The sequence below is a fragment of the Nipponia nippon genome, unplaced genomic scaffold, assembly GCF_047370975.1.
Source record: "Nipponia nippon isolate SJK-2023a ecotype South Korea unplaced genomic scaffold, ASM4737097v1 scaffold_34, whole genome shotgun sequence".
Taxonomy (NCBI): domain Eukaryota; kingdom Metazoa; phylum Chordata; class Aves; order Pelecaniformes; family Threskiornithidae; genus Nipponia; species Nipponia nippon.
The window spans coordinates 2838152-2866031 of record NW_028262352.1 but is presented as its reverse complement, the minus strand read 5'-3'; the positions used below and the strand labels follow the sequence as shown (position 1 = coordinate 2866031).

Genomic DNA, 27880 nt, shown 5'->3' with positions numbered 1-27880 from the left:
GGCATTTACTATGAAGACAGTTTGTGCTAAAATAATCTGTATTAAGAAATTCATGTTATTAGAGGCAAACTGTGCATGTTTCAAATGTGAGAATTTGGCATAACAAAGAAGCAAACTTCATGTGAAGAACTATTGCTCATCCTTGTTTTTAGCAACAGTTGCTATAAAGGACAAATATAAGTTCTGATTCCGAATTAAAGGAGAAGTGTCATACACATTCGTGATATCAATGCAACATGTCCCCTTTAATAGGGCAAAATAAGAAAGAAAAACATTCAACACATTACAATAAACACTATACTAGATATAGAAAACACTCAAGATGAGAAATAAATGGAATAAAAAAGGCTTATAATTGTTTTCATACACATTTATACATGTCATACCTTATTAAATACCTCCTTACTAAAAGAATCTGTATTCCATAGATTCTGTCTTTCCCTCTGTATTAGCGCTTCTTCTTTTCTTCTCCACTCTTCCTCTCTCTGTCTCAGTTCTGAAGCTTCAGTCTGTGCTTTGGCATATTCCTGATCCGTGGATTCCGAATTATGCAGTGCTAAACTACCAAGTTTCTGCTGGGCTTCTGCTAGATTCCATTTGGATTCTACAGAGCTCTTCACAAACTCTTTTTGTTTTTGACAGATTAATTCAATCCCTTGACCATAGGTCTGTGCGGAAAACAAAACATGCTGTTGATGGAAGGAAAACTGATAGAATTTATGAAGCATATAGAAACAGGCTTTGACTCCCAAATAGAACACTGAGATGGAAGGCATCTTAAAAGCAATATTATATGCACAACGGTGACTAAACATGATACTGTGCAGCTAGATGATTTTTAAAGGAAACTTCTACTTCAGGCTTTCTAAACTTAATTGAAAGATATTTACAGAATCATGGATCCAAGTACTGCCACCAGTAATGCAATCTCCAGACTGCATATCATAAAATTCTTTTGTAGATGAAAGGATTTTCCTCACTCCCCTCTGGCTATCTTTATTCTGCAAAATTAACAATAGCCAAAAATAGCAGAATACTTCTAAGACATACTTCTGAGAAGAAAGCATCTGCTTTATGATGCCAAATCATAACAACAGAGTAACTATTACTACCTACCTTCCAGCATGGATTAATATTACTGTGGTGGGTTGACCTTGGCTGGCTGCCAGGTGCCCACCAAGCCGCTTTCTCACTACCCCTCCTCAGCAGGACAGGGGAAGAAAATAAGATGAAAAAAAGCTCATGGGTCGAGATAAAGACAGGAAGATCGCTCACCAATTACTGTCATGGGCAAAACAGACTCGAATTGGGGAAGATTAATTTCATTTATTGCAAATTAAAAATATAGTAGGATGGTGAGAAACAACCATGGCACTGGTGAGGCCGCACCTCAAGTACTGTGTTCAGTTTTGGGCCCCTCACTACAAGAAGGACACTGAGGTGCTGGAGCGTGTCCAAAGAAGGGCAATGAAGCTGGTGAAGGGTCTAGAGAACAAGTCTTACGAGGAGCGGCTGAGGGAACTGGGGTTGTTTAGCCTGGAGAAGAGGAGGCTGAGGGGAGACCTTATCGCTCTCTACAGCTACCTGAAAGGAGATTGTAGCGAGGTGGGGGTCGGTCTCTTCTCCCAAGTAACAAGCGATAGGACGAGAGGAAACGGCCTCAAGGTGCACCAGGGGAGGTTTAGGTTGGATATTAGGAAAATTTCTTCACTGAAAGCGTTGTCAAGCATTGGAACAGGCTGCCCAGGGAAATGGTTGAGTCCCCATCCCTGGAGGTATTTAAAAGATGTGTAGATGTGGTGCTTAGAGACATGGTTTAGTGGTGGACTTGGCAGTGCTAGGTTAACGGTTGGATTCGATGATCTTAAAGGTCTTTTCCAACCTAAACGATTCTATGATTCTATGATTCTAAAGACAAAACTGAAAACACATTCCCCTCCCCCTTCCCAAGCTCAAATTCACTCCATTGTTCCCAACTCTTCTGTCTCCTCCTCCCTGTCCTGAGTGGCACTGGGGGGATGGGGAATGGGGGTTGCGGTCGGTTTGTAACAGTTCCTCTCTGGCGCTCCTTTCTCCTCACACCTTTCCCCTGCTCCAGTGTGGGGTCCTTCTCATGGACTGCATTTCTTCAAGAACTGCTACAGTATGGTTCTGTTCCACAGGGTACAGTCCTTCAGGAAAAGACTGCTCAAACGTGGGTCCCCCACGAGCTGCAGCTCCTGCCAGGACCCTGCTCCAGCACGGGCTCTCCACCAGCTGCAACTTCCTTCAGGGCAATCCACCTGCTCCAGTGCAGTATCCTCCATAGGCTGCAGTGTGGATATCTGCTCCAGCACGGTCCTCTCCACAAGCTGCAGGGAATACCTGCTCTGGCATGTGGTCTTCTCCATGGGTTGCTGGGGGATAGCCTGCTTCACCATGGTCTTCTCCACAGGCTGCAGGGGAATCTCTGCTCTGGCACATGGAGCAACTCCCCCTCTTCTTTCTTCTCTGACCTTGATGTCTTCAGGGTTGTTTCTCTCACATTTTTTCCTCACTCCTCTCTCTTACAACTGCTACACAGTATTTTTTTGCCCTTTCTTAAATATGTTTTCACAGAGGTGCCACCAGCTTCGCTGATTGGCTCAGCTTTGGCCTGCAGTGGGTCCATTTTGGAGCTGACTGGAACTGGCTCTGTCCGACATGAGGGCAGCCCCTGGTCTCTTCTCACAGAGGCCACTCCTGCAGCACCCCTGCTACCAAAACCTTGCTATGTAAACCCAGTACAATTACTGAATGCATGTCCTAGGGCCAGCAGGACCAGGGAGGTGATAGTGCCCCTGTACTCGGCACTGGTGAGGCCGCACCTCGAGTACTGTGTTCAGTTTTGGGCCCCTCACTACAAGAAGGACATCGAGGTGCTGGAGCGTGTCCAGAGAAGGGCAACAAAGTTGGTGAAGGGTCTAGAGAACAAGTCTTATGAGGACCGGCTGAGGGAACAGGGGTTGTTTAGCCCGGAGAAGAGGAGGCTGAGGGGAGACCTTATTGCTCTCTACAATCACCTGAAAGGAGATTGTAGCGAGGTGGGGGTCGGTCTCTTCTCCCAAGTAACAAGCGATAGGACGAGAGGAAACAGCCTCAAGCTGCGCCAGGGGAAGTTTAGGTTGGATATTAGGAAAAACTTCTTCACCGAAAGGGTAGTCAGGCACTGGAACAGGCTGCCCAGGGAAGTGGTTGAGTCCCCATCCCTGGAGGTATTTAAAAGATGGGTAGACGTGGTGCTCGAGGACATGGTTTAGTGGTGGACTTGGCAGTGATAGGTTAACGGTTGGATTCGATGATCTTAAGGGTCTTTTCCAACCTTAACAATTCTATGATTCTATTCTATGATCTTAGCCTGAACTATCAGTGAAAGTGGAATTTAAGCTATGAAATAGTTGAGGCACAACATAAGCATCCCTTTCCTTCTACCAAATATATTGAGAGGGTCACTAACAGGTAGGAGACAGAAGTGATTTCTTAAACCACAGTATTTATATTGCCTACAGATGTACACTAGAAACTCAGCAATTTAAGAATTTTTTTCTTTATCTAAACCATCTACAGGCTACAAAGAGGACGCGGGCTCTCTCTTCACAAGGAGCCACATGGACAAGACAAGGGGCAATGGGTACAAGTTACACTGGGAGAGGTTTCATCTCGATATAAGAAAGAAGTTTTTTACAGTGAGAACAATCAATCACTGGAACAACCTCCCCAGGGACATGGTAGAATCCCCATCACTGGAGGTTTTCAAGATGCGATTGGACAGGGTGCTAGATAATCTCATCTAGGCTCCCTTTCCCACGATAGGTTGGTGTATTGGGTTTGCGTGGCAAGGTTTTGGTAGTGAGGGGGGCTACAGGGGTGGCTTCTGTGAGAAGCTGCTAGAAACTTCCCCCATGTCCGATAGAGCCAATGCCAGCCGGCTCCAAGACAGACCTGCTGCTGGCCAAGGCCGAGCCAATCAGCGACGGTGGTAGTGCCTCTGTGATAACATATTTAAGAAGGGGGAAAAAAAACCTGCACAACAGCAGCCGGAGAGAGGAGTGAGAATATGTGAGAGCAACAACTCTGCAGACACCAAGGTCAGTGAAGAAGAAGGAGGGGGAGGGGGTGCTCCAGGCGCCGGAGCAGAGATTCCCCTGCAGCCCATGGTGAAGACCATGGTGAGGCAGGCTGTCCCCCTGCAGCCCATGGAGGTTAACGGTGGAGCAGATATCCACCTGCAGCCTGTGGAGGACCCCACGCCGGAGCAGGTGGATGCCCGAAGGACGCTGTGACCCCGTGGGAAGCCTGCACTGGAGCAGGCTCCTGGCAGGACCCGTGGACAGAGAGAAGCCCACGCTGGAGCAGGTTTGCTGGCAGGATTTGTGACCGCGTGGGGGACCCACGCTGGAGCAGTCCGTTCCTGAAGGACTGCACCCCATGGAAAGAACCCATGCTGGAGCAGTCCGTGAAGAACTGCAGCCTGTGGGAAGGATTAATGATGGAGAAGTTCGTGGAGGACTGTCTCCCGTGGGAGGGATCCCACGCTGGAGCAGGGGAAGAGTGTGAGGAGTCCTCCCCCTGAGGAGGAAGGAGTGGCAGAGACAACGTTTGATGAGCTGACCGCAACTCCCATTCCCTGTCCCCCTGTGCCGCTTGGGGGGAGGAGGCAGAGAAATCGGGAGTAAAGTTAAGCCCGGGAAGAAGGGAGGGGTGGGGGGAAGGTGTTTAAAGATTTAGTTTTTATTTTCTCATTGCCTTACTCTGATTTGATTGGTAATAAATTAAACTAATTTCCCCAAGTCGAGTCTGTTTTGCCCATGACGGTAATTGCTGAGTGATCTCCCTGTCCTCATCTCGACCCACGAGCCTTTCGTTATATTTTCTCTCCCCTGTCCAGCTGAGGAGAGGGAGTGATAGAGCGGCTTTGGTGGGCACCTGGCATCTAGCCAGGGTCAACCCATCACAGTTGGACCACGTGATCTTTCAAGGTCCCTTCCAACCTGGGCTGTTCTATGATTCTGTGATCTGTCCTGCCCTCCCACCAGAAGTGAGAAATAAAATGTAAGCGTGTATTAGCTTCTCAGACTTCCAGTGCAATATTCTGAAGTTAGTGATGGTAATCATCTTCGGTAGAGGGATAGGAAGGACACTGTAAGTTGTGAGAGCTTATCTGGAGGAAACTTCAATACAGATTAATCAAAGCTTTCATGCCAACTTTGTTTCAGAATCACAGCAAATCTCTTTTTAAAGAGCAATTGACTACTTGCAATTTGGAAAAAAAATTACAACTTCTTATAAACAATGCAGTCTTCCTAATGACCTACTTATGGTATTTATAGCTATATAGAAAGAGGGACAACTATAGGCAATGTTCAAATGAGCGCTGGATGGATACTCCCAAGACTGGGAAAAAAGGAAGCTTCTGACTCCTGGCAATGTGAGAAAGGCTCTTTCTCTGCCCACAGATTTGAATTTACAGAATACATACAGTACCCTAGTAAGAGGTGAGAAGGAACAAACTGCGTTAAGGAAGGCTTCAGAACAGCTGAGCCTGAATAAAATGACAGCACCAAGAGAAAACAGCAGGTGATAGTGGTTGGAGATTCCCTTCTGTAGGGGAGAGAAGGACCTACCTGTTGATCAGACATGCTGTCTCAGATTTGTTGCTTGATGGGGGATCAAATACAGGATGCTACAGAGAAACTGCTGAGGCTTGTCCAGCCCTTGGACTATTACCTCTTGCTGCTCATCCATGTGGGCAGCAGTGATACTGCAAGGGATGACCTTGAATGTATCAAGAGTGTCTACAGAGCTCTGGGGACAAGGGCAAAAGGCATGGGGCTCATGTGGTGTTCTCCTTGATCCTTCCAGTGAGGGGGGGAAGGCATAGCTAGAAGTAGGTGCATCCAGCAGGTCAACATCTGTCTCCAGAGGTCCCTTCCAACCTACAGTATTCTTTGATGTATCATGGGGGAATTATGAGAGATCATGTTCTGGCTTTGGGAAAATGAAGTATACAAACACATAAAAAGAATTTAAGTCATATTATTTTCAGAAAAAAATCCTTTTTTTTTTTTTATAAAAATGGGTACAGTCAGTATAAAAGTTTTCCTACTCCCATGTATTGGACATCTACAGAGCCGCGTTTTAGTAAAAACTGTAAAGGGGTCTGGCTCATAAGTGAGTTTGTCAAGATGAAAAAGACTGGGGCTCTTGGCCCTTGCCTGCATCGCACTTGGAGGTGTGCTTGTAGCAAATGTAGACATATCTAGCTCCAGTTTAACTTGCTTGGCTATCAATAGTAGTGAAGCCATTGAATGGGAGCTACTTGTGGAAGTATATCCTCTGGTCCCAGGATTCCCTGTACATCTACTGGGGAAAGCCACTACTAGCACATTAAAACACCCAAGTTGATTTGAGACCAGTTCAACATTTTGTCACATGCTGTATTCATACATTTGACTATTGTACAAATATACCCAAAAACTTGCAGCTGTGACAAACGTACAGTGTTTCACACAGTTGTAGCCAAGACAAACATAGTAAAGGGATAGAGAACTGTTTTCTTCTATATCATAAATTTGGATCTAATCTTAGAGTAGCAGCAGCAGAAAGTAATTCCTATCTATCAGCTGTTTGGAGAGGACTCTATCAAATTAGAGAGCAACCCTTGTCTGAGCCAATATTAATTTAATAGGTCCACCTGGGCCATGGCTAGCTTCCTAACCAACAACTTCAGCCAAAAAGACCAAGAAATTACTAGAGAGAGAATTGTCTCACCTGGCTCTACTGAACTTAACTGAGCCACACTGAGGGGACAGAGTTGTGAGGTTTGCATTCCAGTTCTGCAATACACAGAAGTTGCATGGTCTTTCACCAGTTCTAAATTAAATTTAAAATATTTAAACAGTACGTAGTGCTGGCAAAAGGTATAGGGGTAAGAAAAGGCTCTAGACACATTACTCTACATCTGCAGGTATAGCAATTATACTGAAAGGCTCTCCATACTGTTCAGGTTTGTGAAGTATTACCCTACCTATATGTCAGAATCTATTCTTCATGTTCATTATTCATTGGCCATTCTCCCTGTCCATTAGTCACACAGTATTCTTCCCATCCATAATTTGTCGATCACTCTCCATATCCATTCTTTCAGTGGTCATTCTCCCTGTCCATTATTATTCATTGGCTATCCTCTGTGTTCATTTAGACCCTGGCTTTTGTAGCAAGTGACTGCCAGGCTCACAAGGTGGTGATTAGTGGTATAAAGTCCAACCATTGGTTGATTTCCAGTGACATCCCTCAGGGGTTGATACTGTATAACATTGTCGTGGTTTAACCCCGGTCGGCAACTAAGCACCACACAGCCGCTCGCTCACCCTCCCCCCTCCACAGTGGGATGGGGGAGAGAATCGGAAAAAAAAAAAGTAAAACCCACGGGCTGAGATAAAGACAGTTTAATAGGACACCAGAGGAAGAGGAAATAATAATAATGATGATGATGATAAAAGAACATACAAAACAAGTGATGCACAATGCATCCACTGGGGGGAGAGGGGAAGGTAAGCGAGCGGCTGTGTGGTGCTTAGTTGCCAACTGGGGTTAAACCATGACACTACTGCTCCATAAAAGTGGGTTAAATTATTTCACTTCAGCTTCACAGTCAGAATGGGCATAAGGGTATTTATTGTAGAGGAGCTGAAGTGCTGTAAAATGACAGCTAATTTCACCCTAACATGCAGTAAAGTCCAAATGAAGATGGCAGTTTGTAGTTTTCACATGTGTCAGGAGGTCAAAATGAAGGATAGGTGAATTTACCTTCACTTTTAAAAATATAACCAATTTCTCTTCATTAGTATATACCTTGTATTTGGTGCCTTAGGTTATCTAGCCAAAAAAAATTTTTTTAAAAAGTTAGCTTATTAGTAACAAGGTTACTATGTCTACTGATTCATCCTCAACCTTCAATAGTAACCACAGGCCTCAGGAGGAAAAGGTAAAGTAACAACATCCCCCAGGAAAAGGAATGTTGTGAGCAATGGGGAAAGTTTTAGAGAAACAGAGCCACTCAGCAAGTGGTTTGCAAAAAGAAGGGATTCTCATATTGGAGCAGAGGAAGAGTCAGTAAGAAATAAATAAGGAGAAAAATACACAGTTCTCCTAAACCGTGTCTATTCCTGTTTTGTAATGGTTTCAGCATGGTTCTGCTAACCACTAGAGACAAAAACATATTGTGCTGAACCATTTTTTCAAAACAATTTTCAAACATAAATCACTACTCATCAGAGTCATAACTAATAGGCATACAGTACAGGAATAATCAAGCTGAAGACTTGTCTTCTCACTGATTTCACATGTTAAGATGGAATGTAAAATGTTAGTAAAAGCATTAGTCATTTATTTGGATCTTTAATTCATATGCCTGCTGATATCATAGAAATCTTGAACAGATGATAGCCATATTAGAACACATTTTTCCCCACAAAAATAAATTTGAAACAGAATAAATCCAGAGCAAGTATCCTTACATACTATTGTCTGTCCTCCCATAACCACTGCTATCAATAAAAATTCAAGACTGCAAAATTTTAAAGACATGTTAAAATCCGTTCCTTCATAGCAGTGGGTTTAATTCTTCATCAAGTTGCACGTAAAACACTGAGATAAATGTTATGTTTCTCTAGCAGGAACATAACAGTACACATGGCCTTGAGAAAAAAAATACATTTACAGTGAAATAAAATTATTTTACTCTAATCTCTCCTACACCCATGCCTCAAACTCGGTCTATAAAACTATCCTCTTTCTCAGAAAGGAGTTTAGTAGGTCCTTAGCTTCTTTATTGAAGCTGTCAGCAAGGGTGCCAGATAAGATCTAATTCTGTCTTTAGTTGTGCCAGGGGCAGTTATAGAATTGATCTTCTGAAAAGGGACTTTCAAAACTGCCTAGGGCACAGAAAAGCACATGGCCCTGTAAAATTTACAGTTGTTATTAATTATTCCCTCAAATGTACCATCTCATAGTATCCTTTAAACTTTTGTTTTTCCTTAACTTTCATTCCCAAATAGAAATCAAGCTGTTAAAATGGAGAACTCCACCAGGAGCTCTTGGTGACAGAAATTCTTCAATGGTGCATATATGTATGTACGTACATATATATATGTGCACACATCTATTTATAAACGCATAGATATGTGTGTATATTCTTGCATTTCACAGGAGTGTCGCATTTCAGGGATTTGCAGTACTGAAGGTAGATTTCTACGACCTTACCATACCTGTATCAGAGGTAGAATTTCCAGGCATTCCCCCAGCTCCTTTCCCCCATCCCTGAACTTCGTCCATGCTCTCCCTGCTCTTCTCTCAGACGTGGCTCCCACTTCATGGTGTGAATCTGCAGCTCACTACTTACTTCAAAGGCATCTTGGTCCCGGTGCCAGCCACAGGGGGGAGGAAGGTCCTAGCAACTCAAGGGGATCGGGATATAGAAGGAGGGGGCACAAAAAAGACCCCGGCCGCTCTCAGCCCGGCAGCTTTCCAGCCCCTGCGCACAGCTCACTGAGCTGGAACTACAGCCGCTGCGGCATCTCATGGGGACGCATCGCGTTGCTATGGAGACTCAAACATTCCATGCCAGAACGCCATGGCTGCCGGCACGCGGATTTTGCAGCTCGGTGTAACTAGGCGTGCAGGAAGCACTGAACTGAGCACTGCTCGCGGTGGCAGAGAAGAGAGAGAGATGTAAACTCGGACGTCTGCCAGCCCAACGTGATGTGTATAATGTGCTTAGCAGTGCTGTCTGCACAGGCAATCCTTTGGGTACATGCATATACCTTCAAAGAACCTGCAAGCACGTTACAACACTAGAGCAGACTTGTACATGTATACACATTTGATTAATTCCTGGAGTAGCCTCTAGATGAAGATGAGGAGGGAGCAAAGACTGCTAACTGGCCCTCCATCTTTACAGAAAAATTCCATGGAGCTCTGAAAAATAAAACACAGAAACATCTCCTTTTTAGCAAAAGCTAAACATTGACCTGCATGTTACAAAACTGATTCAGCATAAAGAACCATTTCCCACACTGATGCAACGATCACCTCTTGCTCTGTAACAACATCCAAACTTGTGACTGTGAAGCAGATCTGAGATACACATACAGCAACCAGCTCAGAAGGCAGAGGACTAAGTGGAGCAGACTGAGCTGCTCCTGGGACTTCTACACTGAAGGCTTTCTCTTGGCCGCTTGCAAACAGATCACAACCGATCACGTTCCACCCAGCGACAACTTCAGCAAGGCTATTTCCCTAAAAAACTTTTCAGAGTCACTGATCCAACAAAACAGGCTCAGTGATAAACAGACCACGCACACGCCAACCTCCCATGTCACGCTGAATTAAGACTCCCCTAGCTCGGAAGAGGCAGGGCCGGCTCTACCCACGTGACCTGGACCAGTGGCGGGGTAAGGTGCAGGGCGAGGGAGGGGAAATAAGCCTTATGTCTGCCGTTGGAGGTAGTGTGTAGTGTCATTTCCGGGGAAGCTTGTAACGACCTCAAGCAACAGGAATATCCGGTTTAGGGTTGGGGGGGTTAAGTCGGTATTGTTTAGTTTGTGGTGAGGATGGCGTTGTGGTCTTCCTCCTTTCAGGGTCTTGGTTCGGTTGAGGAGGATGAGGAACGGGAATTGACTCTCACATCTATCCAGCGCCTGTCGGAAACGCAGGTACATCTCTCCCCGTACCGCTTGTCGTGCCGTTTTCTTGTTCTGCTGAGTTTGTACAGGGCTCCGTGTGCTCCTTCCTTCCTCCGGCGGGGGGGTGGGTGGGGTGGTGGTGATTCGGCCGCACGTGCCAGTGGCGTGGGTTTCCGTTGCTCGACCGAACCTTAGGTGGAAGCACGGGTGACTCCGACCGCTGGGGCATTCTACGTTGCCAGTGCCTGCACCTGCAGGGCTCGTGCCTGGTTTCAGCTCTTTGAGTACTCCGGGAAGGGCTTTTGACTATCAGTTTACAGAATCAATTTACAGAGAGCCGGATCTGTTTTGGGCTCATATACGTCTACTTTCTTTGCACTGTGTGGTGTAAAATATAAAATGAAACCACTGAAGAGGTGCAAAGATGTGAGTCTGAGAAGTGATCAAACTTTTTTTTTTTCTTGAATAATCACTGAGTCTGGTGCATTGGGGGTGGGAGTGTAAACAGGCATACATTATCCTGGATCTGTTTAACTATCCTTGGACGTGTCAGAAAGGACTTGTGTAGTAATGTTATAGGTAATATTGGAATTTGTCACCAGCCCACTGTCACAGGCAAAACAGTCTCAACTTGGGGAATTTTATTTCATTTAATTTATTGCCAACTGATACAAAGTCAATTACTGATTCAGGTATTGAGGGGAAAAAAACCCCACAATTAAACAAACAGGGAAACACCTTTTCTCCCCTCTTCCCCAGGTTCAACTTCAATCAAACACGTCCCTGCTTCCTAGTCTCAGCTTCCCTTGTTTTTGCTGGGTTATGATCTGGTGACAGGTGGCACAAGGGAGGTTGGGGTCATCTGCATAATGGTTTCTTTCTGCAGCTCCTTGCTGCTTACTCATTTTCTTTCACCACTCTTTGCTTCTTACTTGTTTTCCTCTGCTCTAGCGTGGGTTCCTCCATGGGTTGCAGGCCCTTTGAGAGTGTGCCTACTTAGGCATGGCTTAACCACAGGACACAGTCTCTTTGGGGCGTAGCTGCTCTGGTGTGGAGTAATTCCTTTCAAGATTGCTTCTCCAGCTGGTACCTACATTGTCTCCTTCCATTTCTCCTTCCACCAGCAGCTGCCACTCTTAAATATGTTTGAGCAGAGGCACCAGATGCGCTGAGTTTTGGCATGCAATGGATTGTTTACATCATTTTCAGAGCTGGCTGGAACTGACTATGACTGGCACATAGCAGTACATGGCCTCTTCCTGCACAGGTCACCCCTGCAGCCCCTTGCTACCAAAACCCTTTACTTTATGCCCAATACATTCCACCCTTTACCTCTGTGAAACACATATTTAAGAACTGTTTGAACATACATCCATTATAAACTCTACTTTCAACATCATCACAATCTTAATATACCTACACTATAAACTCTACATACACTACACGCAGCAAATTACTGCTGCTTTCAGCAAATTACTTGGGTTGCCAAGGAAATGACAACTGGGTCTATCTGAGTACATGCAACAACATTGGGGTCAGTAGAGAGTGTTGTAGTTGGTTCCCTCCTGTGCAAACCACACTTCTTCCTATTCCAAAAACCCAAAGGATTACTCCCTTCTTCCCAGGCCCTCCATGGGGTTATTTCATTTGCAGGATCAGGCCATTGCTCAACATATCCCTCCATCAACCAATCTCAAACCCTCCTCCTTTGCACAGGGCTGTGTTTGCGAGTGGCATGGGCCCCAAACTCCCCAGAGCTCTGCTCACTTGAACTATCCCAGCAGCTCTGGTTTCTCAACACCATCATAGCCATTGCAGGGGCATCTCCCTGGGGCGGCAGCTGTAGGTGTCCTGCATTTCTATAATTTCACTCTGAGTAAAGGACTGCTGAGTTCTCACACTCTGGGGAGCAATGCTCCCATTTCCATAGGTCTGCTTAAACACTGTAACTTTCAAAGTCACTCCAATTATTCCAATCCCAGGCTGTGCCAGGTCTGAGTGTTGCCTGTATTCGCCACCAATACTTTCATAGGCAAAACAGTCTCGACTCAGGGAATTTTACTTCATATAATTTATAGCCAATTGACACAAACTTAATTACTGATTCAGTATTGAAGGAAGAAAACATAAACCATTAAACACTTAGGGAAACAATTCCTTTCCCTTCCCCAGACTCAGCTTCAGTCAAATACCTTTCCTCCCTTCTTCCAAGTCTCAGCTTCCCTTGTTTTTGTCAGGTTACCCTCAGTCCCTAACAATTCCTTCGATGTGGTGACAGGTGGCACAGAAGGTTGGGGTTGTTGTGTAATAGTTTCTTTCTACTGTTCCTTGCTTCTTATTCTGGGTTCTTCCACAGGCTGCAGTCCCTTTGGGGACGTGCCTGCTCTGGCATGGAGCACCTCCTTCTAAGGGTGCATCTCCAGCCATGTCCCCAGCAATGTCTTTTTCCATGTGTCCCATCCATTTTTCTTCCTCCAGCAGCTGCTGCTCATCTTTTAAATATGCTTGAGCAGAGATGCCATGTGCTTCTCTGACTGGCTGAGGTTTTGGCATGCAATGGGTTGTTTACATCAGTTTCAGAGCTGGCTGGAACCGGCTGTGACTGGCACAAGACAGTTCATGGCCTCCTCCCATATAGGTCACTACTGCAACCCACTGCTACCAAAACCCTGCAATTTATACCTAATACACCCACAGTAACAGTTGAGCATTTTGCAAGAGCTAGAGTGTAGGAGTTACTCAAACATTCTCATGATTGAAAAATAAACACTGATACAGTGCATTTCTCTGTAGATGAGAAATCTTCTCTAAATAATTAAATTATAGTCATAGAACAAACTAGGTTGGAAGGGAATCATAGAATGTCCTGAGTTGGAAGGGACCCACAAGGATCATCGAGTCCAACTCCTGTCCCTGCATAGGACAACCCCAAAATTCACACCATATGTCTGAAGGCGTTGTCCAAATGCTTCTTGAATATTGTCAGGCTTGGCGCCGTGACTACCTCCTGGGGAAACCTGTTCCAGTGCTCTACCACCCTCTGGGTGAAGAACCTTTTCCTAATATCCAACCTAAACCTCCCCTGGCATATCTTCCTGCCATTCCCTCGGGTCCTATCATTGGTCGCCAGGGAGAAGAGATCAGCACCTGCCCCTCCTCTTCCCCTTGTGAGGAAGCTGTAGACCGCGATGAGGTCTCCCCTCAGTCTCCTCTTCTCCAGGCTGAACAGACCAAGTGACTTCAGCCGCTCCTCATACGGCTTCCCCTCTAAACCCTTCACCATCTTCGTGGCTCTCCTCTGGACACTCTCTAGTAGCTTCGTATCCTTTTTATACTGTGGCGCCCAAAACTGCACACAGAGGCCGTACCACTGCAGAGCAGAGCAGGACAATCATAGAATCATAGAATACCAGGTTGGAAGGGACCTCGAGGATCATCTGGTCCAACTTTTCTAGCACAATCTAGACGAGATGGCCCAGCACCATGTCCAGCTGAGTCTTAAACGTGTTCAGCGTAGCAGAGTCAACCACTTCCTTGGGGAGATTATTCCAATGATTGACTGTTCTCATTGCGAAAAATTTGCCTCTTGTGTCCAATCGGAATCTCCCTGGGAGTAACTTGTACTCGTTACCCCTTGTCCTCACCATGTGACTCCTTGTAAAAAGGGAGTCTCCATCTTCTTTGTAGCTCCCCTTTAAGTACTGGTACATGGTGATGAGATCACCTCTAAGCCTCCTTTTCTCAAGGCTGAACAAGCCCAGTTCTCTCGGCCTATCCTCATACAGCAGGCTTCCCAGACCCTTGATCATCTTGGTGGCCCTTCTCTGGACCCCCTCCAGCCTGTCCACATCTTTTTTGTGTAACGGGGACCAGAACTGTACACAGTATTCCAGGTGTGGCCTGACAAGCGCCGAGTAGAGTGGGATAATGACTTCTTTATCTCTGCTGGAGATGCCCTTTTTGATGCAACCCAGCATCCTATTGGCCTTCTTGTCTGCAGCAGCACACTGTTCACTCATATTGAGCTTCCTGTCCAGCAGGACCCCCAGGTCCCTTTCCACAGAGCTGCTCTCTAGCCAGGTGGATCCCAGTCTGAGCTGCACTCCTGGATTATGTTTTCCCAGGTGCAAGACCCTACACTTGTCCTTGTTAAACTTCATAAGGTTCATGTTAGCCCACTCTTCCAGCCTATCCAGATCTTCCTGCAGGGTGGCTCTCCCTTCCAGAGTGTCCACTTCCCTACTCAGTTTGGTGTCATCTGCAAACTTCATTAGGCTACACTTGATCCCGTTATCCAGATCACTTATGAAGATACTGAATAGCGTTGGGCCCAATATCGATCCCTGGGGGACCCCACTTGTGACGGGTTGCCAGTTTGAAAAAGAGCTATTTACCACCACCCTTTGGGTATGGCCCGCCAGCCAATTCCTCACCCACCGCACAGACCACTTGTCCAGGCCATAATGCATCAGTTTCTCCAGGAGGAGGCCGTGGGGAACCATATCGAAAGCCTTGGAGAAGTCCAGGTAGACAACATTGACCGCTTGCCCCATGTCAACCGAGCAGGTCACTTTATCATAGAAGGCCACCAGATTTGTCAGGCATGATCTGCCCTTGGTGAAAGCCGTGTTGGCTTTTCCCAATCACGTGCTTCATTTGACTTGTGATGGCCCCCAGGAGGATCCGTTCCATAACTTTCCCGGGGATTGAAGAAAGACTGATGGGCCTATAATTACCTGGATCCTCCCTTGAGCCTTTCTTGTAGATAGGGGTAACATTCGCCTTCCTCCAGTCCTCTGGGACACAGAATGTTTGAAGGATGTTTGAAGGTCTCAAGTCCAACCCCCTGCTCAAAGCAGGTTGCTCAGGGCCTTGTTCAGTTGAGGTCTGAATATCTTCACAGATAGAGTTTTCACAACTTCTCTGGGCCCCTGTTCCAGGGTTTGACCACCCTCCTGGAAAAAAACTAACTGGAATAGCCCTTGTTGCAGCTTGTGTCCATTGCCTCTCATCCTGTCCCTGTGCACCTCTGAGAAGAGTCTGACTCCATCTTCTCCGCATTTTCCTATTAAGTAGTTGTTGACAACAATAAGATTCCTCTTGAGTTTTCTCTTGTGAAGGCTGAACAAACCCAGCTCTCTCAGCCTCTCCTCATATGTCACATGCTCCAGGCCATGACCATCTTAGTAGCCCTCTGCTGGACCTGCTCCAGTATGTCCATGTCTGTCTAGTACTGGGGAACCCAGAAGTGGACACAGCACTTCATGTGCGGTCTCATAACTGCCGAACAGAGGGGAAGGATCCCTTTCCTGGAGCTGCTGGCTACGCTCTTGCTAATACAGCCCAGGATGCAGTTGGCCTTCCATGCTGTAAGGGCATACTGCTGCCTCATGTTCAACTTGTTGTCCACCAGGACCGCAAGGTCCTTTTCTGCAAAGCTGCTTCATAGCCAGTTGGCCTCCAGCCTGTACTGTTGCATGGGGTTATTCCAGATGCAGGACTTGGCGTTTGCCCTAGTTGAACTTCATGGGGTCCCTCTCAGCTCATTTCTTCAGCCTATCCAGGTCCCTATAAATAGTAGACTGGCCCTTCAGCATATTGACCACCGCCCCCCCAATTTGGTATAATCCACAAGCTTGTTGTGTGCACTCCATCCCATTCTCTAGCTTCTCAATAAAGATGTTTGTCCTGGGTTTGTCTGGGATAGAGTTAATTTTCTTCCTAGTAGCTGGCATAGTGCTGTGTTTTGGATTTAGGATGAGAATAGTGTTGATAACACAACGATGTTTTAGTTGTTGCTAAGCAGTGTTTATACTAGTCAAGGACTTTTCAGCTTCCCCTGCTCTGCCAGGTGCACAAGAAGCTGGGAGGGGGCACAGCCAGGACAGCTGACCCACACTGGCCAAAGGGCTGTTCCATACCATATGATGTCATGCTCAGTATAAATGAATTCTGGAGTTGGCTGGGGGGTAGTGACAGCTGCTTGGGGACTGGCTGGGCATTGGTCAGCGGGTAGTGAGAAATTGCATTGTGCATCACTTGTTTTGTATGTTCTTTTATCATCATCATCATTATTATTATTTCCTCTTCCTCTGGTGTCCTATTAAACTGTCTTTATCTCAGCCCGTGGGTTTTACTTTTTTTTTTTCCGATTCTCTCCCCCATCCCACTGTGGAGGGGGGAGGGTGAGCGAGCGGCTGTGTGGTGCTTAGTTGCCGACCGGGGTTAAACCACGACAATGTTATACAGTATCAACCCCTGAGGGATGTCACTGGAAATCAACCAATGGTTGGACTTTATACCACTAATCACCACCTTGTGAGCCTGGCAGTCACTTGCTACAAAAGCCAGGGTCTAAATGAACACAGAGGATAGCCAATGAATAATAATGGACAGGGAGAATGACCACTGAAAGAATGGATATGGAGAGTGATCGACAAATTATGGATGGGAAGAATACTGTGTGACTAATGGACAGGGAGAATGGCCAATGAATAATGAACATGAAGAATAGATTCTGACATATAGGTAGGGTAATACTTCACAAACCTGAACAGTATGGAGAGCCTTTCAGTATAATTGCTATACCTGCAGATGTAGAGTAATGTGTCTAGAGCCTTTTCTTACCCCTATACCTTTTGCCAGCACTACGTACTGTTTAAATATTTTAAATTTAATTTAGAACTGGTGAAAGACCATGCAACTTCTGTGTATTGCAGAACTGGAATGCAAACCTCACAACTCTGTCCCCTCAGTGTGGCTCAGTTAAGTTCAGTAGAGCCAGGTGAGACAATTCTCTCTCTAGTAATTTCTTGGTCTTTTTGGCTGAAGTTGTTGGTTAGGAAGCTAGCCATGGCCCAGGTGGACCTATTAAATTAATATTGGCTCAGACAAGGGTTGCTCTCTAATTTGATAGAGTCCTCTCCAAACAGCTGATAGATAGGAATTACTTTCTGCTGCTGCTACTCTAAGATTAGATCCAAATTTATGATATAGAAGAAAACAGTTCTCTATCCCTTTACTATGTTTGTCTTGGCTACAACTGTGTGAAACACTGTACGTTTGTCACAGCTGCAAGTTTTTGGGTATATTTGTACAATAGTCAAATGTATGAATACAGCATGTGACAAAATGTTGAACTGGTCTCAAATCAACTTGGGTGTTTTAATGTGCTAGTAGTGGCTTTCCCCAGTAGATGTACAGGGAATCCTGGGACCAGAGGATATACTTCCACAAGTAGCTCCCATTCAATGGCTTCACTACTATTGATAGCCAAGCAAGTTAAACTGGAGCTAGATATGTCTACATTTGCTACAAGCACACCTCCAAGTGCGATGCAGGCAAGGGCCAAGAGCCCCAGTCTTTTTCATCTTGACAAACTCACTTATGAGCCAGACCCCTTTACAGTTTTTACTAAAACGCGGCTCTGTAGATGTCCAATACATGGGAGTAGGAAAACTTTTATACTGACTGTACCCATTTTTATAAAAAAAAAAAAAGGATTTTTTTCTGAAAATAATATGACTTAAATTCTTTTTATGTGTTTGTATACTTCATTTTCCCAAAGCCAGAACATGATCTCTCATAATTCCCCCATGATACATCAAAGAATACTGTAGGTTGGAAGGGACCTCTGGAGACAGATGTTGACCTGCTGGATGCACCTACTTCTAGCTATGCCTTCCCCCCCTCACTGGAAGGATCAAGGAGAACACCACATGAGCCCCATGCCTTTTGCCCTTGTCCCCAGAGCTCTGTAGACACTCTTGATACATTCAAGGTCATCCCTTGCAGTATCACTGCTGCCCACATGGATGAGCAGCAAGAGGTAATAGTCCAAGGGCTGGACAAGCCTCAGCAGTTTCTCTGTAGCATCCTGTATTTGATCCCCCATCAAGCAACAAATCTGAGACAGCATGTCTGATCAACAGGTAGGTCCTTCTCTCCCCTACAGAAGGGAATCTCCAACCACTATCACCTGCTGTTTTCTCTTGGTGCTGTCATTTTATTCAGGCTCAGCTGTTCTGAAGCCTTCCTTAACGCAGTTTGTTCCTTCTCACCTCTTACTAGGGTACTGTATGTATTCTGTAAATTCAAATCTGTGGGCAGAGAAAGAGCCTTTCTCACATTGCCAGGAGTCAGAAGCTTCCTTTTTTCCCAGTCTTGGGAGTATCCATCCAGCGCTCATTTGAACATTGCCTATAGTTGTCCCTCTTTCTATATAGCTATAAATACCATAAGTAGGTCATTAGGAAGACTGCATTGTTTATAAGAAGTTGTAATTTTTTTTCCAAATTGCAAGTAGTCAATTGCTCTTTAAAAAGAGATTTGCTGTGATTCTGAAACAAAGTTGGCATGAAAGCTTTGATTAATCTGTATTGAAGTTTCCTCCAGATAAGCTCTCACAACTTACAGTGTCCTTCCTATCCCTCTACCGAAGATGATTACCATCACTAACTTCAGAATATTGCACTGGAAGTCTGAGAAGCTAATACACGCTTACATTTTATTTCTCACTTCTGGTGGGAGGGCAGGACAGATCACAGAATCATAGAACAGCCCAGGTTGGAAGGGACCTTGAAAGATCACGTGGTCCAACTGTGATGGGTTGACCCTGGCTAGATGCCAGGTGCCCACCAAAGCCGCTCTATCACTCCCTCTCCTCAGCTGGACAGGGGAGAGAAAATATAACGAAAGGCTCGTGGGTCGAGATGAGGACAGGGAGATCACTCAGCAATTACCGTCATGGGCAAAACAGACTCGACTTGGGGAAATTAGTTTAATTTATTACCAATCAAATCAGAGTAAGGCAATGAGAAAATAAAAACTAAATCTTTAAACACCTTCCCCCCACCCCTCCCTTCTTCCCGGGCTTAACTTTACTCCCGATTTCTCTGCCTCCTCCCCCCAAGCGGCACAGGGGGACAGGGAATGGGAGTTGCGGTCAGCTCATCAAACGTTGTCTCTGCCACTCCTTCCTCCTCAGGGGGAGGACTCCTCACACTCTTCCCCTGCTCCAGCGTGGGATCCCTCCCACGGGAGACAGTCCTCCACGAACTTCTCCATCATTAATCCTTCCCACAGGCTGCAGTTCTTCACGGACTGCTCCAGCATGGGTTCTTTCCATGGGGTGCAGTCCTTCAGGAACGGACTGCTCCAGCGTGGGTCCCCCACGCGGTCACAAATCCTGCCAGCAAACCTGCTCCAGCGTGGGCTTCTCTCTGTCCACGGGTCCTGCCAGGAGCCTGCTCCAGTGCAGGCTTCCCACGGGGTCACAGCGTCCTTCGGGCATCCACCTGCTCCGGCGTGGGGTCCTCCACAGGCTGCAGGTGGATATCTGCTCCACCGTTAACCTCCATGGGCTGCAGGGGGACAGCCTGCCTCACCATGGTCTTCACCATGGGCTGCAGGGGAATCTCTGCTCCGGCGCCTGGAGCACCCCCTCCCCCTCCTTCTTCTTCACTGACCTTGGTGTCTGCAGAGTTGTTGCTCTCACATATTCTCACTCCTCTCTCCGGCTGCTGTTGTGCAGGTTTTTTTTCCCCCTTCTTAAATATGTTATCACAGAGGCACTACCACCGTCGCTGATTGGCTCGGCCTTGGCCAGCAGCAGGTCTGTCTTGGAGCCGGCTGGCATTGGCTCTATCGGACATGGGGGAAGTTTCTAGCAGCTTCTCACAGAAGCCACCCCTGTAGCCCCCCTCACTACCAAAACCTTGCCACGCAAACCCAATACACCAACCTATCGTGGGAAAGGGAGCCTAGATGAGATTATCTAGCACCCTGTCCAATCGCATCTTGAAAACCTCCAGTGATGGGGATTCTACCATGTCCCTGGGGAGGTTGTTCCAGTGATTGATTGTTCTCACTGTAAAAAACTTCTTTCTTATATCGAGATGAAACCTCTCCCAGTGTAACTTGTACCCATTGCCCCTTGTCTTGTCCATGTGGCTCCTTGTGAAGAGAGAGCCCGCGTCCTCTTTGTAGCCTGTAGATGGTTTAGATAAAGAAAAAAATTCTTAAATTGCTGAGTTTCTAGTGTACATCTGTAGGCAATATAAATACTGTGGTTTAAGAAATCACTTCTGTCTCCTACCTGTTAGTGACCCTCTCAATATATTTGGTAGAAGGAAAGGGATGCTTATGTTGTGCCTCAACTATTTCATAGCTTAAATTCCACTTTCACTGATAGTTCAGGCTAAGATCATAGAATAGAATCATAGAATTGTTAAGGTTGGAAAAGACCCTTAAGATCATCGAATCCAACCGTTAACCTATCACTGCCAAGTCCACCACTAAACCATGTCCTCGAGCACCACGTCTACCCATCTTTTAAATACCTCCAGGGATGGGGACTCAACCACTTCCCTGGGCAGCCTGTTCCAGTGCCTGACTACCCTTTCGGTGAAGAAGTTTTTCCTAATATCCAACCTAAACTTCCCCTGGCGCAGCTTGAGGCTGTTTCCTCTCGTCCTATCGCTTGTTACTTGGGAGAAGAGACCGACCCCCACCTCGCTACAATCTCCTTTCAGGTGATTGTAGAGAGCAATAAGGTCTCCCCTCAGCCTCCTCTTCTCCGGGCTAAACAACCCCTGTTCCCTCAGCCGGTCCTCATAAGACTTGTTCTCTAGACCCTTCACCAACTTTGTTGCCCTTCTCTGGACACGCTCCAGCACCTCGATGTCCTTCTTGTAGTGAGGGGCCCAAAACTGAACACAGTACTCGAGGTGCGGCCTCACCAGTGCCGAGTACAGGGGCACTATCACCTCCCTGGTCCTGCTGGCCCTAGGACATGCATTCAGTAATTGTACTGGGTTTACATAGCAAGGTTTTGGTAGCAGGGGTGCTGCAGGAGTGGCCTCTGTGAGAAGAGACCAGGGGCTGCCCTCATGTCGGACAGAGCCAGTTCCAGTCAGCTCCAAAATGGACCCACTGCAGGCCAAAGCTGAGCCAATCAGCGAAGCTGGTGGCACCTCTGTGAAAACATATTTAAGAAAGGGCAAAAAAATACTGTGTAGCAGTTGTAAGAGAGAGGAGTGAGGAAAAAATGTGAGAGAAACAACCCTGAAGACATCAAGGTCAGAGAAGAAAGAAGAGGGGGAGTTGCTCCATGTGCCAGAGCAGAGATTCCCCTGCAGCCTGTGGAGAAGACCATGGTGAAGCAGGCTATCCCCCAGCAACCCATGGAGAAGACCACATGCCAGAGCAGGTATTCCCTGCAGCTTGTGGAGAGGACCGTGCTGGAGCAGATATCCACACTGCAGCCTATGGAGGATACTGCACTGGAGCAGGTGGATTGCCCTGAAGGAAGTTGCAGCTGGTGGAGAGCCCGTGCTGGAGCAGGGTCCTGGCAGGAGCTGCAGCTCGTGGGGGACCCACGTTTGAGCAGTCTTTTCCTGAAGGACTGTACCCTGTGGAACAGAACCATACTGTAGCAGTTCTTGAAGAAATGCAGTCCATGAGAAGGACCCCACACTGGAGCAGGGGAAAGGTGTGAGGAGAAAGGAGCGCCAGAGAGGAACTGTTACAAACCGACCGCAACCCCCATTCCCCATCCCCCCAGTGCCACTCAGGACAGGGAGGAGGAGACAGAAGAGTTGGGAACAATGGAGTGAATTTGAGCTTGGGAAGGGGGAGGGGAATGTGTTTTCAGTTTTGTCTTTAGAATCATAGAATCATAGAATCGTTTAGGTTGGAAAAGACCTTTAAGATCATCGAATCCAACCGTTAACCTAGCACTGCCAAGTCCACCACTAAACCATGTCTCTAAGCACCACATCTACACATCTTTTAAATACCTCCAGGGATGGGGACTCAACCATTTCCCTGGGCAGCCTGTTCCAATGCTTGACAACGCTTTCAGTGAAGAAATTTTCCTAATATCCAACCTAAACCTCCCCTGGTGCACCTTGAGGCCGTTTCCTCTCGTCCTATCGCTTGTTACTTGGGAGAAGAGACCGACCCCCACCTCGCTACAATCTCCTTTCAGGTAGCTGTAGAGAGCGATAAGGTCTCCCCTCAGCCTCCTCTTCTCCAGGCTAAACAACCCCAGTTCCCTCAGCCGCTCCTCGTAAGACTTGTTCTCTAGACCCTTCACCAGCTTCATTGCCCTTCTTTGGACACGCTCCAGCACCTCAGTGTCCTTCTTGTAGTGAGGGGCCCAAAACTGAACACAGTACTTGAGGTGCGGCCTCACCAGTGCCATGGTTGTTTCTCACCATCCTACTATATTTTTAATTTGCAATAAATGAAATTAATCTTCCCCAATTCGAGTCTGTTTTGCCCATGACAGTAATTGGTGAGCGATCTTCCTGTCTTTATCTCGACCCATGAGCTTTTTTTCATCTTATTTTCTTCCCCTGTCCTGCTGAGGAGGGGTAGTGAGAAAGCGGCTTGGTGGGCACCTGGCAGCCAGCCAAGGTCAACCCACCACAGTAATATTAATCCATGCTGGAAGGTAGGTAGTAATAGTTACTCTGTTGTTATGATTTGGCATCATAAAGCAGATGCTTTCTTCTCAGAAGTATGTCTTAGAAGTATTCTGCTATTTTTGGCTATTGTTAATTTTGCAGAATAAAGATAGCCAGAGGGGAGTGAGGAAAATCCTTTCATCTACAAAAGAATTTTATGATATGCAGTCTGGAGATTGCATTACTGGTGGCAGTACTTGGATCCATGATTCTGTAAATATCTTTCAATTAAGTTTAGAAAGCCTGAAGTAGAAGTTTCCTTTAAAAATCATCTAGCTGCACAGTATCATGTTTAGTCACCGTTGTGCATATAATATTGCTTTTAAGATGCCTTCCATCTCAGTGTTCTATTTGGGAGTCAAAGCCTGTTTCTATATGCTTCATAAATTCTATCAGTTTTCCTTCCATCAACAGCATGTTTTGTTTTCCGCACAGACCTATGGTCAAGGGATTGAATTAATCTGTCAAAAACAAAAAGAGTTTGTGAAGAGCTCTGTAGAATCCAAATGGAATCTAGCAGAAGCCCAGCAGAAACTTGGTAGTTTAGCACTGCATAATTCGGAATCCACGGATCAGGAATATGCCAAAGCACAGACTGAAGCTTCAGAACTGAGACAGAGAGAGGAAGAGTGGAGAAGAAAAGAAGAAGCGCTAATACAGAGGGAAAGACAGAATCTATGGAATACAGATTCTTTTAGTAAGGAGGTATTTAATAAGGTATGACATGTATAAATGTGTATGAAAACAATTATAAGCCTTTTTTATTCCATTTATTTCTCATCTTGAGTGTTTTCTATATCTAGTATAGTGTTTATTGTAATGTGTTGAATGTTTTTCTTTCTTATTTTGCCCTATTAAAGGGGACATGTTGCATTGATATCACGAATGTGTATGACACTTCTCCTTTAATTCGGAATCAGAACTTATATTTGTCCTTTATAGCAACTGTTGCTAAAAACAAGGATGAGCAATAGTTCTTCACATGAAGTTTGCTTCTTTGTTATGCCAAATTCTCACATTTGAAACATGCACAGTTTGCCTCTAATAACATGAATTTCTTAATACAGATTATTTTAGCACAAACTGTCTTCATAGTAAATGCCAGTTTTGTTTTCAGCACTTAACTTGAATCTGAACCGTTAATGCATCGTTTTTCATAATTCCACTGAGTTAGCTTCATCAGGGCTAGATGGCGTAGATGTTTCTGTTTATAGATCAGTAAGTTCCTACTAGTGCGTAGAACTTTGAGATAGATTATTGCTCAGAAGAAGAATATGATAAAGCATTTTTTACCCTATTATTAATTAGACGAGCTGTGTTTTGGTAAATAACCTTCTTGGGTACGTTAAGTGTATACATACGTGTTTGCTGGGCTATGCTTAAAACTAGAACATTGCCCTTTAAATAGTAATGAATTAAAATAATCCCATAGTTCAAAAAAGGTATATGTGGAGATTCTATGATAGTTTTTTCTCCTCTTTAGAGTTTTATTAGTCAATATAAAAGAAAAGAAGTAGAAGATGAAGATATATCTAAATCATTTATACAGAAGCATGAACAAAAGATTAGATACTTTGGTAAGTATGTTGCTTCCAACATTTTGCAGTTTAACCTCCTGTAGAATTTGTGTAGGTCTGTTTCTTTTTTTCATTATTATTATTGTTGTTGTTGTTGTTTTTGTACAAAATGGATGTTAACAAATGAAACATCTGGCAAGGAGAGTATCTAGATTCTTGTTTCTCAGGACAGGAGATGTGGCATCGTAACAAATAACCATTTCAAAGTAAAGGAAACAGTAAATCGCAGAAGCCTGTTGGTTCCTATGATCAGTGAGAACTTCTTGAGTCAACACAGAACTAAAAAAGGTTTTCAAGTCATGAAAATTAAAATTCTAGCAACTTTTTCTGCTGTTCCATGGGAAATGATAGGGACATTAATGGAGATGCAATTCCTGCATGTAAAAGTGCCTGGGACTATCTGTACCTGCCTCCTATAAATAGCTGGGGGTTTGCTGTCTGTTAATCCATGAGGGGGATGAATGATAAAAGGTAAATATCTGCAAAACAGCTGTTAAGACTATGTAGAGATGGAACCGATCTTTTATTCAAATTCTTAACAAATAGATACTACTTTGTTACAGTGTGTGAAAACCATTTACAGTTAACCTGTTTTTAACACTGCCAGAGATACAATAAAAAAAGATCTTAACAGTAGCAGCTAACTATATTTCAGTATCTTTACAGTCTGAGCATATCTTATTGGTAATGCTCTTTCAGCATTGGGAGGTGTTTTAAAAACAACAAAAAAATTGAGTTCAGTTTTATTTGCATGCTGTTCTTCTGAGGTAACAATGAAGTGTGAAGGAAATTGTAGTAGTATGTAAATTTGAATAACGTCTTCACTGCATTAAAGCACTTCTTCATATTGAATGTGTTAATTCATGGTTTTGTTTTTTTTTTAATCAGGTATGCTGGGCAGATGGGATGACAGTCAAAGATTTTTGTCTGACCACCCATATCTCGTATGTGAAGAAACAGCTAAATATCTCATCTTATGGTGTTTTCATCTAGAAGCTGAACAGGTACTAGGAAGACCTTTAAACTGCTTAAAAGTATGCAGTTTCCCACTTACACTACAGAAAAGCTGTCCAAATTGATGAGCCATTTAATTACTTTTCTCCCTGTCTTTCCATGTCCATGTTATCCTATTGAAGGAAGCCTCCAAAACACATTACTACATTAGATCTAGTCTCAGCTAATTAACAGTCCCTTTGCTTCTGTCAGCATCAGTTCTTTTCTCTTTAGGAATCAAATGCAAAGATGTTGCTGAATTTTATATAGAGTTATACTTTTAAAGATATTTTCTGTAATTATGTAATTTCTCTTTTCAGAAAAGAGCTCTGATGGAACAAATAGCACACCAAGCAGTTGTGATGCAGTTTATTATAGAAATGGCCAGAAGTTGTAATGTGGATCCAAGAGGCTGTTTTCGTCTATTTTTCCAAAAAGCCAAAGTAAGTCAGAACTTGTATAACACTGAGAGAAACTCTTGATACCCTTGCAAGGGATCAGTGTTCTGAAGGAGCTTTCTTCCTGACAGTTGGAGGTTAAATATGTTACTGACTGAATCAAGCTTATGGGCAAGTGTTGTTTTGTTGGCAGTTCATTCTAGGATGAATGCTTTGTGTAATTCTGATCTTGAGAATGGAAGTTCCATGGATTCTTGTTAGGCCAGAGGGAAAGCAGAACGTAGCATGGGAACTACAGGAGTGTGGAATAGTGAACTACCTCCTAAATTACAGCGGCAAACATGAATGTATCTAAGGACTGAGCGTCCTATTTCGCTTATCATAATGCCTCTCTATGCAGTTCATGGCAGGGCCCAATTTGGAGTCTGTTTCTCTTTAGTCATTCATAGTTAGCTCTGGAATGCTGAGAGAGGGAGAGGGGGAGAGAGATGCGAGAAGACTGAAGCTGCGGTTTGATGCAGGTTCTATATTAAGTTATACAAGACTGAAGAATCAAGTCATGCTGATCTTAATGCTGCCTTAAGGACTTAAGTTGACACCCACTTTAATTCATGCTTTGCTTTTGAATTGAGTGCTGCCATGAGTACCTTTTCTCTTAAGGATATTGGCTTCTGAGATGGAATAAAGGAAGGGTTAAAATTATATTTGTTTTGTTCTTACATGTTCTCAGATGAATGAATAACTCAGTTCCTATACTCATCAAATGCTAAAGTCTCTCTTTAAAACAAACAAACAAAACCCAGCATACCTGAATCTTCTTTTTAAGCTGACTGGTACTAATATTGTTATTGACTTGTCCGAACCATTATCCTTCAATGAGTATAATATGCGTTACTGTAAGGCTTCTTTTTAGCAGTATGTATGCTTACAACTAGAAGTAAATCTGGCTGAGATGAAAAATATTTCACTCTTCTCTTTACAGGCAGGGGAAGAAGGCTATTTGGAAGCTTTTAAAACTGAGCTTGAAGCATTCAAATCAAGAGTGAGAATCTGTTCACAGTCTCAAGGCTTTCAAGCTACATTAGTACAGAATCCCAGTGTCTATACTGGTATTGTAGAAGGACTGGAGTCTTTGTCACAGGTAGGCTTTTTACTTCCAGACATGAATATAACGACCCTATTAGGAATAGATTTTTGCTACACTCTTGAGAAGATGTGCTTTTTGAGATCTAGGAATAGGCCTCTCTATACTTGGAGCACTGTCGGTTCTAACGTGCACTATTATCAATACTCAAGAGAGATTGTTTCTCAGAGCTCTCACAATTTATAGTGTCAAAAGGCATATATTAGTTCAGTGCCCTTGAATAATTGTACTAAATGGAAAATTGCATCATTAACCTGTTCAGGTACTAGATTAAATATACTTTGTATCACAGGAGGTGAAATGAGTTTTCAACTGAAAATGACTAATCCCATTAATGGAAATCTACAGGTAGTCAAGTCTAAGGAAAATTTACACTGTGTTATGATATTCTGCCCTTGTTTTTATCTTTATCTTGGAACACTGGGGTGTTTGGTTTCAGTGTTAGTGATGATCACATCTTGGGCTGAAGAGAAAATTTTAAGGGCCTTTAGAAGCTGGATGTTGGGGAAGGAGACACAATTTAAAGTACTTACTTAGAAATAAATTTGGTCAAGGTACCTGTTTGGTAAGATCTGGTAACTGAACCCTAAGTAAA

General features: G+C 44.6%; 2 protein-coding genes across 5 annotated transcripts in view; one reads left to right on the top strand and one right to left on the bottom strand.

The window, feature by feature from the left end:
* Positions 1-10395, bottom strand: part of LOC148054101 (hsp90 co-chaperone Cdc37-like 1) — a 32240-nt gene extending 21845 nt beyond the window's left edge. The window contains exons 1-3 of the mRNA XM_087770885.1: positions 10389-10395; positions 9288-9403; positions 387-668 (exon numbers count right to left, since the gene is read on the bottom strand). Of these exons, the coding sequence (XP_087627011.1) occupies positions 387-668; positions 9288-9403; positions 10389-10395 (405 nt within the window). The remainder of the gene's footprint in view (positions 1-386; positions 669-9287; positions 9404-10388) is intronic.
* A 169-nt stretch (positions 10396-10564) lies between these two features.
* The window catches only part of LOC104012737 (hsp90 co-chaperone Cdc37-like 1), a 35561-nt gene continuing 18245 nt past the window's right edge, over positions 10565-27880 (top strand). For 3 of the 4 annotated variants that reach the window (XM_087770924.1, XM_087770926.1, XM_087770927.1), the window contains exons 1-6: positions 10565-10733; positions 23588-23890; positions 24657-24750; positions 25639-25754; positions 26064-26186; positions 27124-27282. In XM_087770924.1, coding sequence (XP_087627050.1) covers positions 10632-10733; positions 23588-23890; positions 24657-24750; positions 25639-25754; positions 26064-26186; positions 27124-27282 — 897 coding nt within the window. In that variant the 5' untranslated portion in view covers positions 10565-10631. The remainder of the gene's footprint in view (positions 10734-23587; positions 23891-24656; positions 24751-25638; positions 25755-26063; positions 26187-27123; positions 27283-27880) is intronic. The other variant, XM_087770925.1, reaches the window with a different exon arrangement.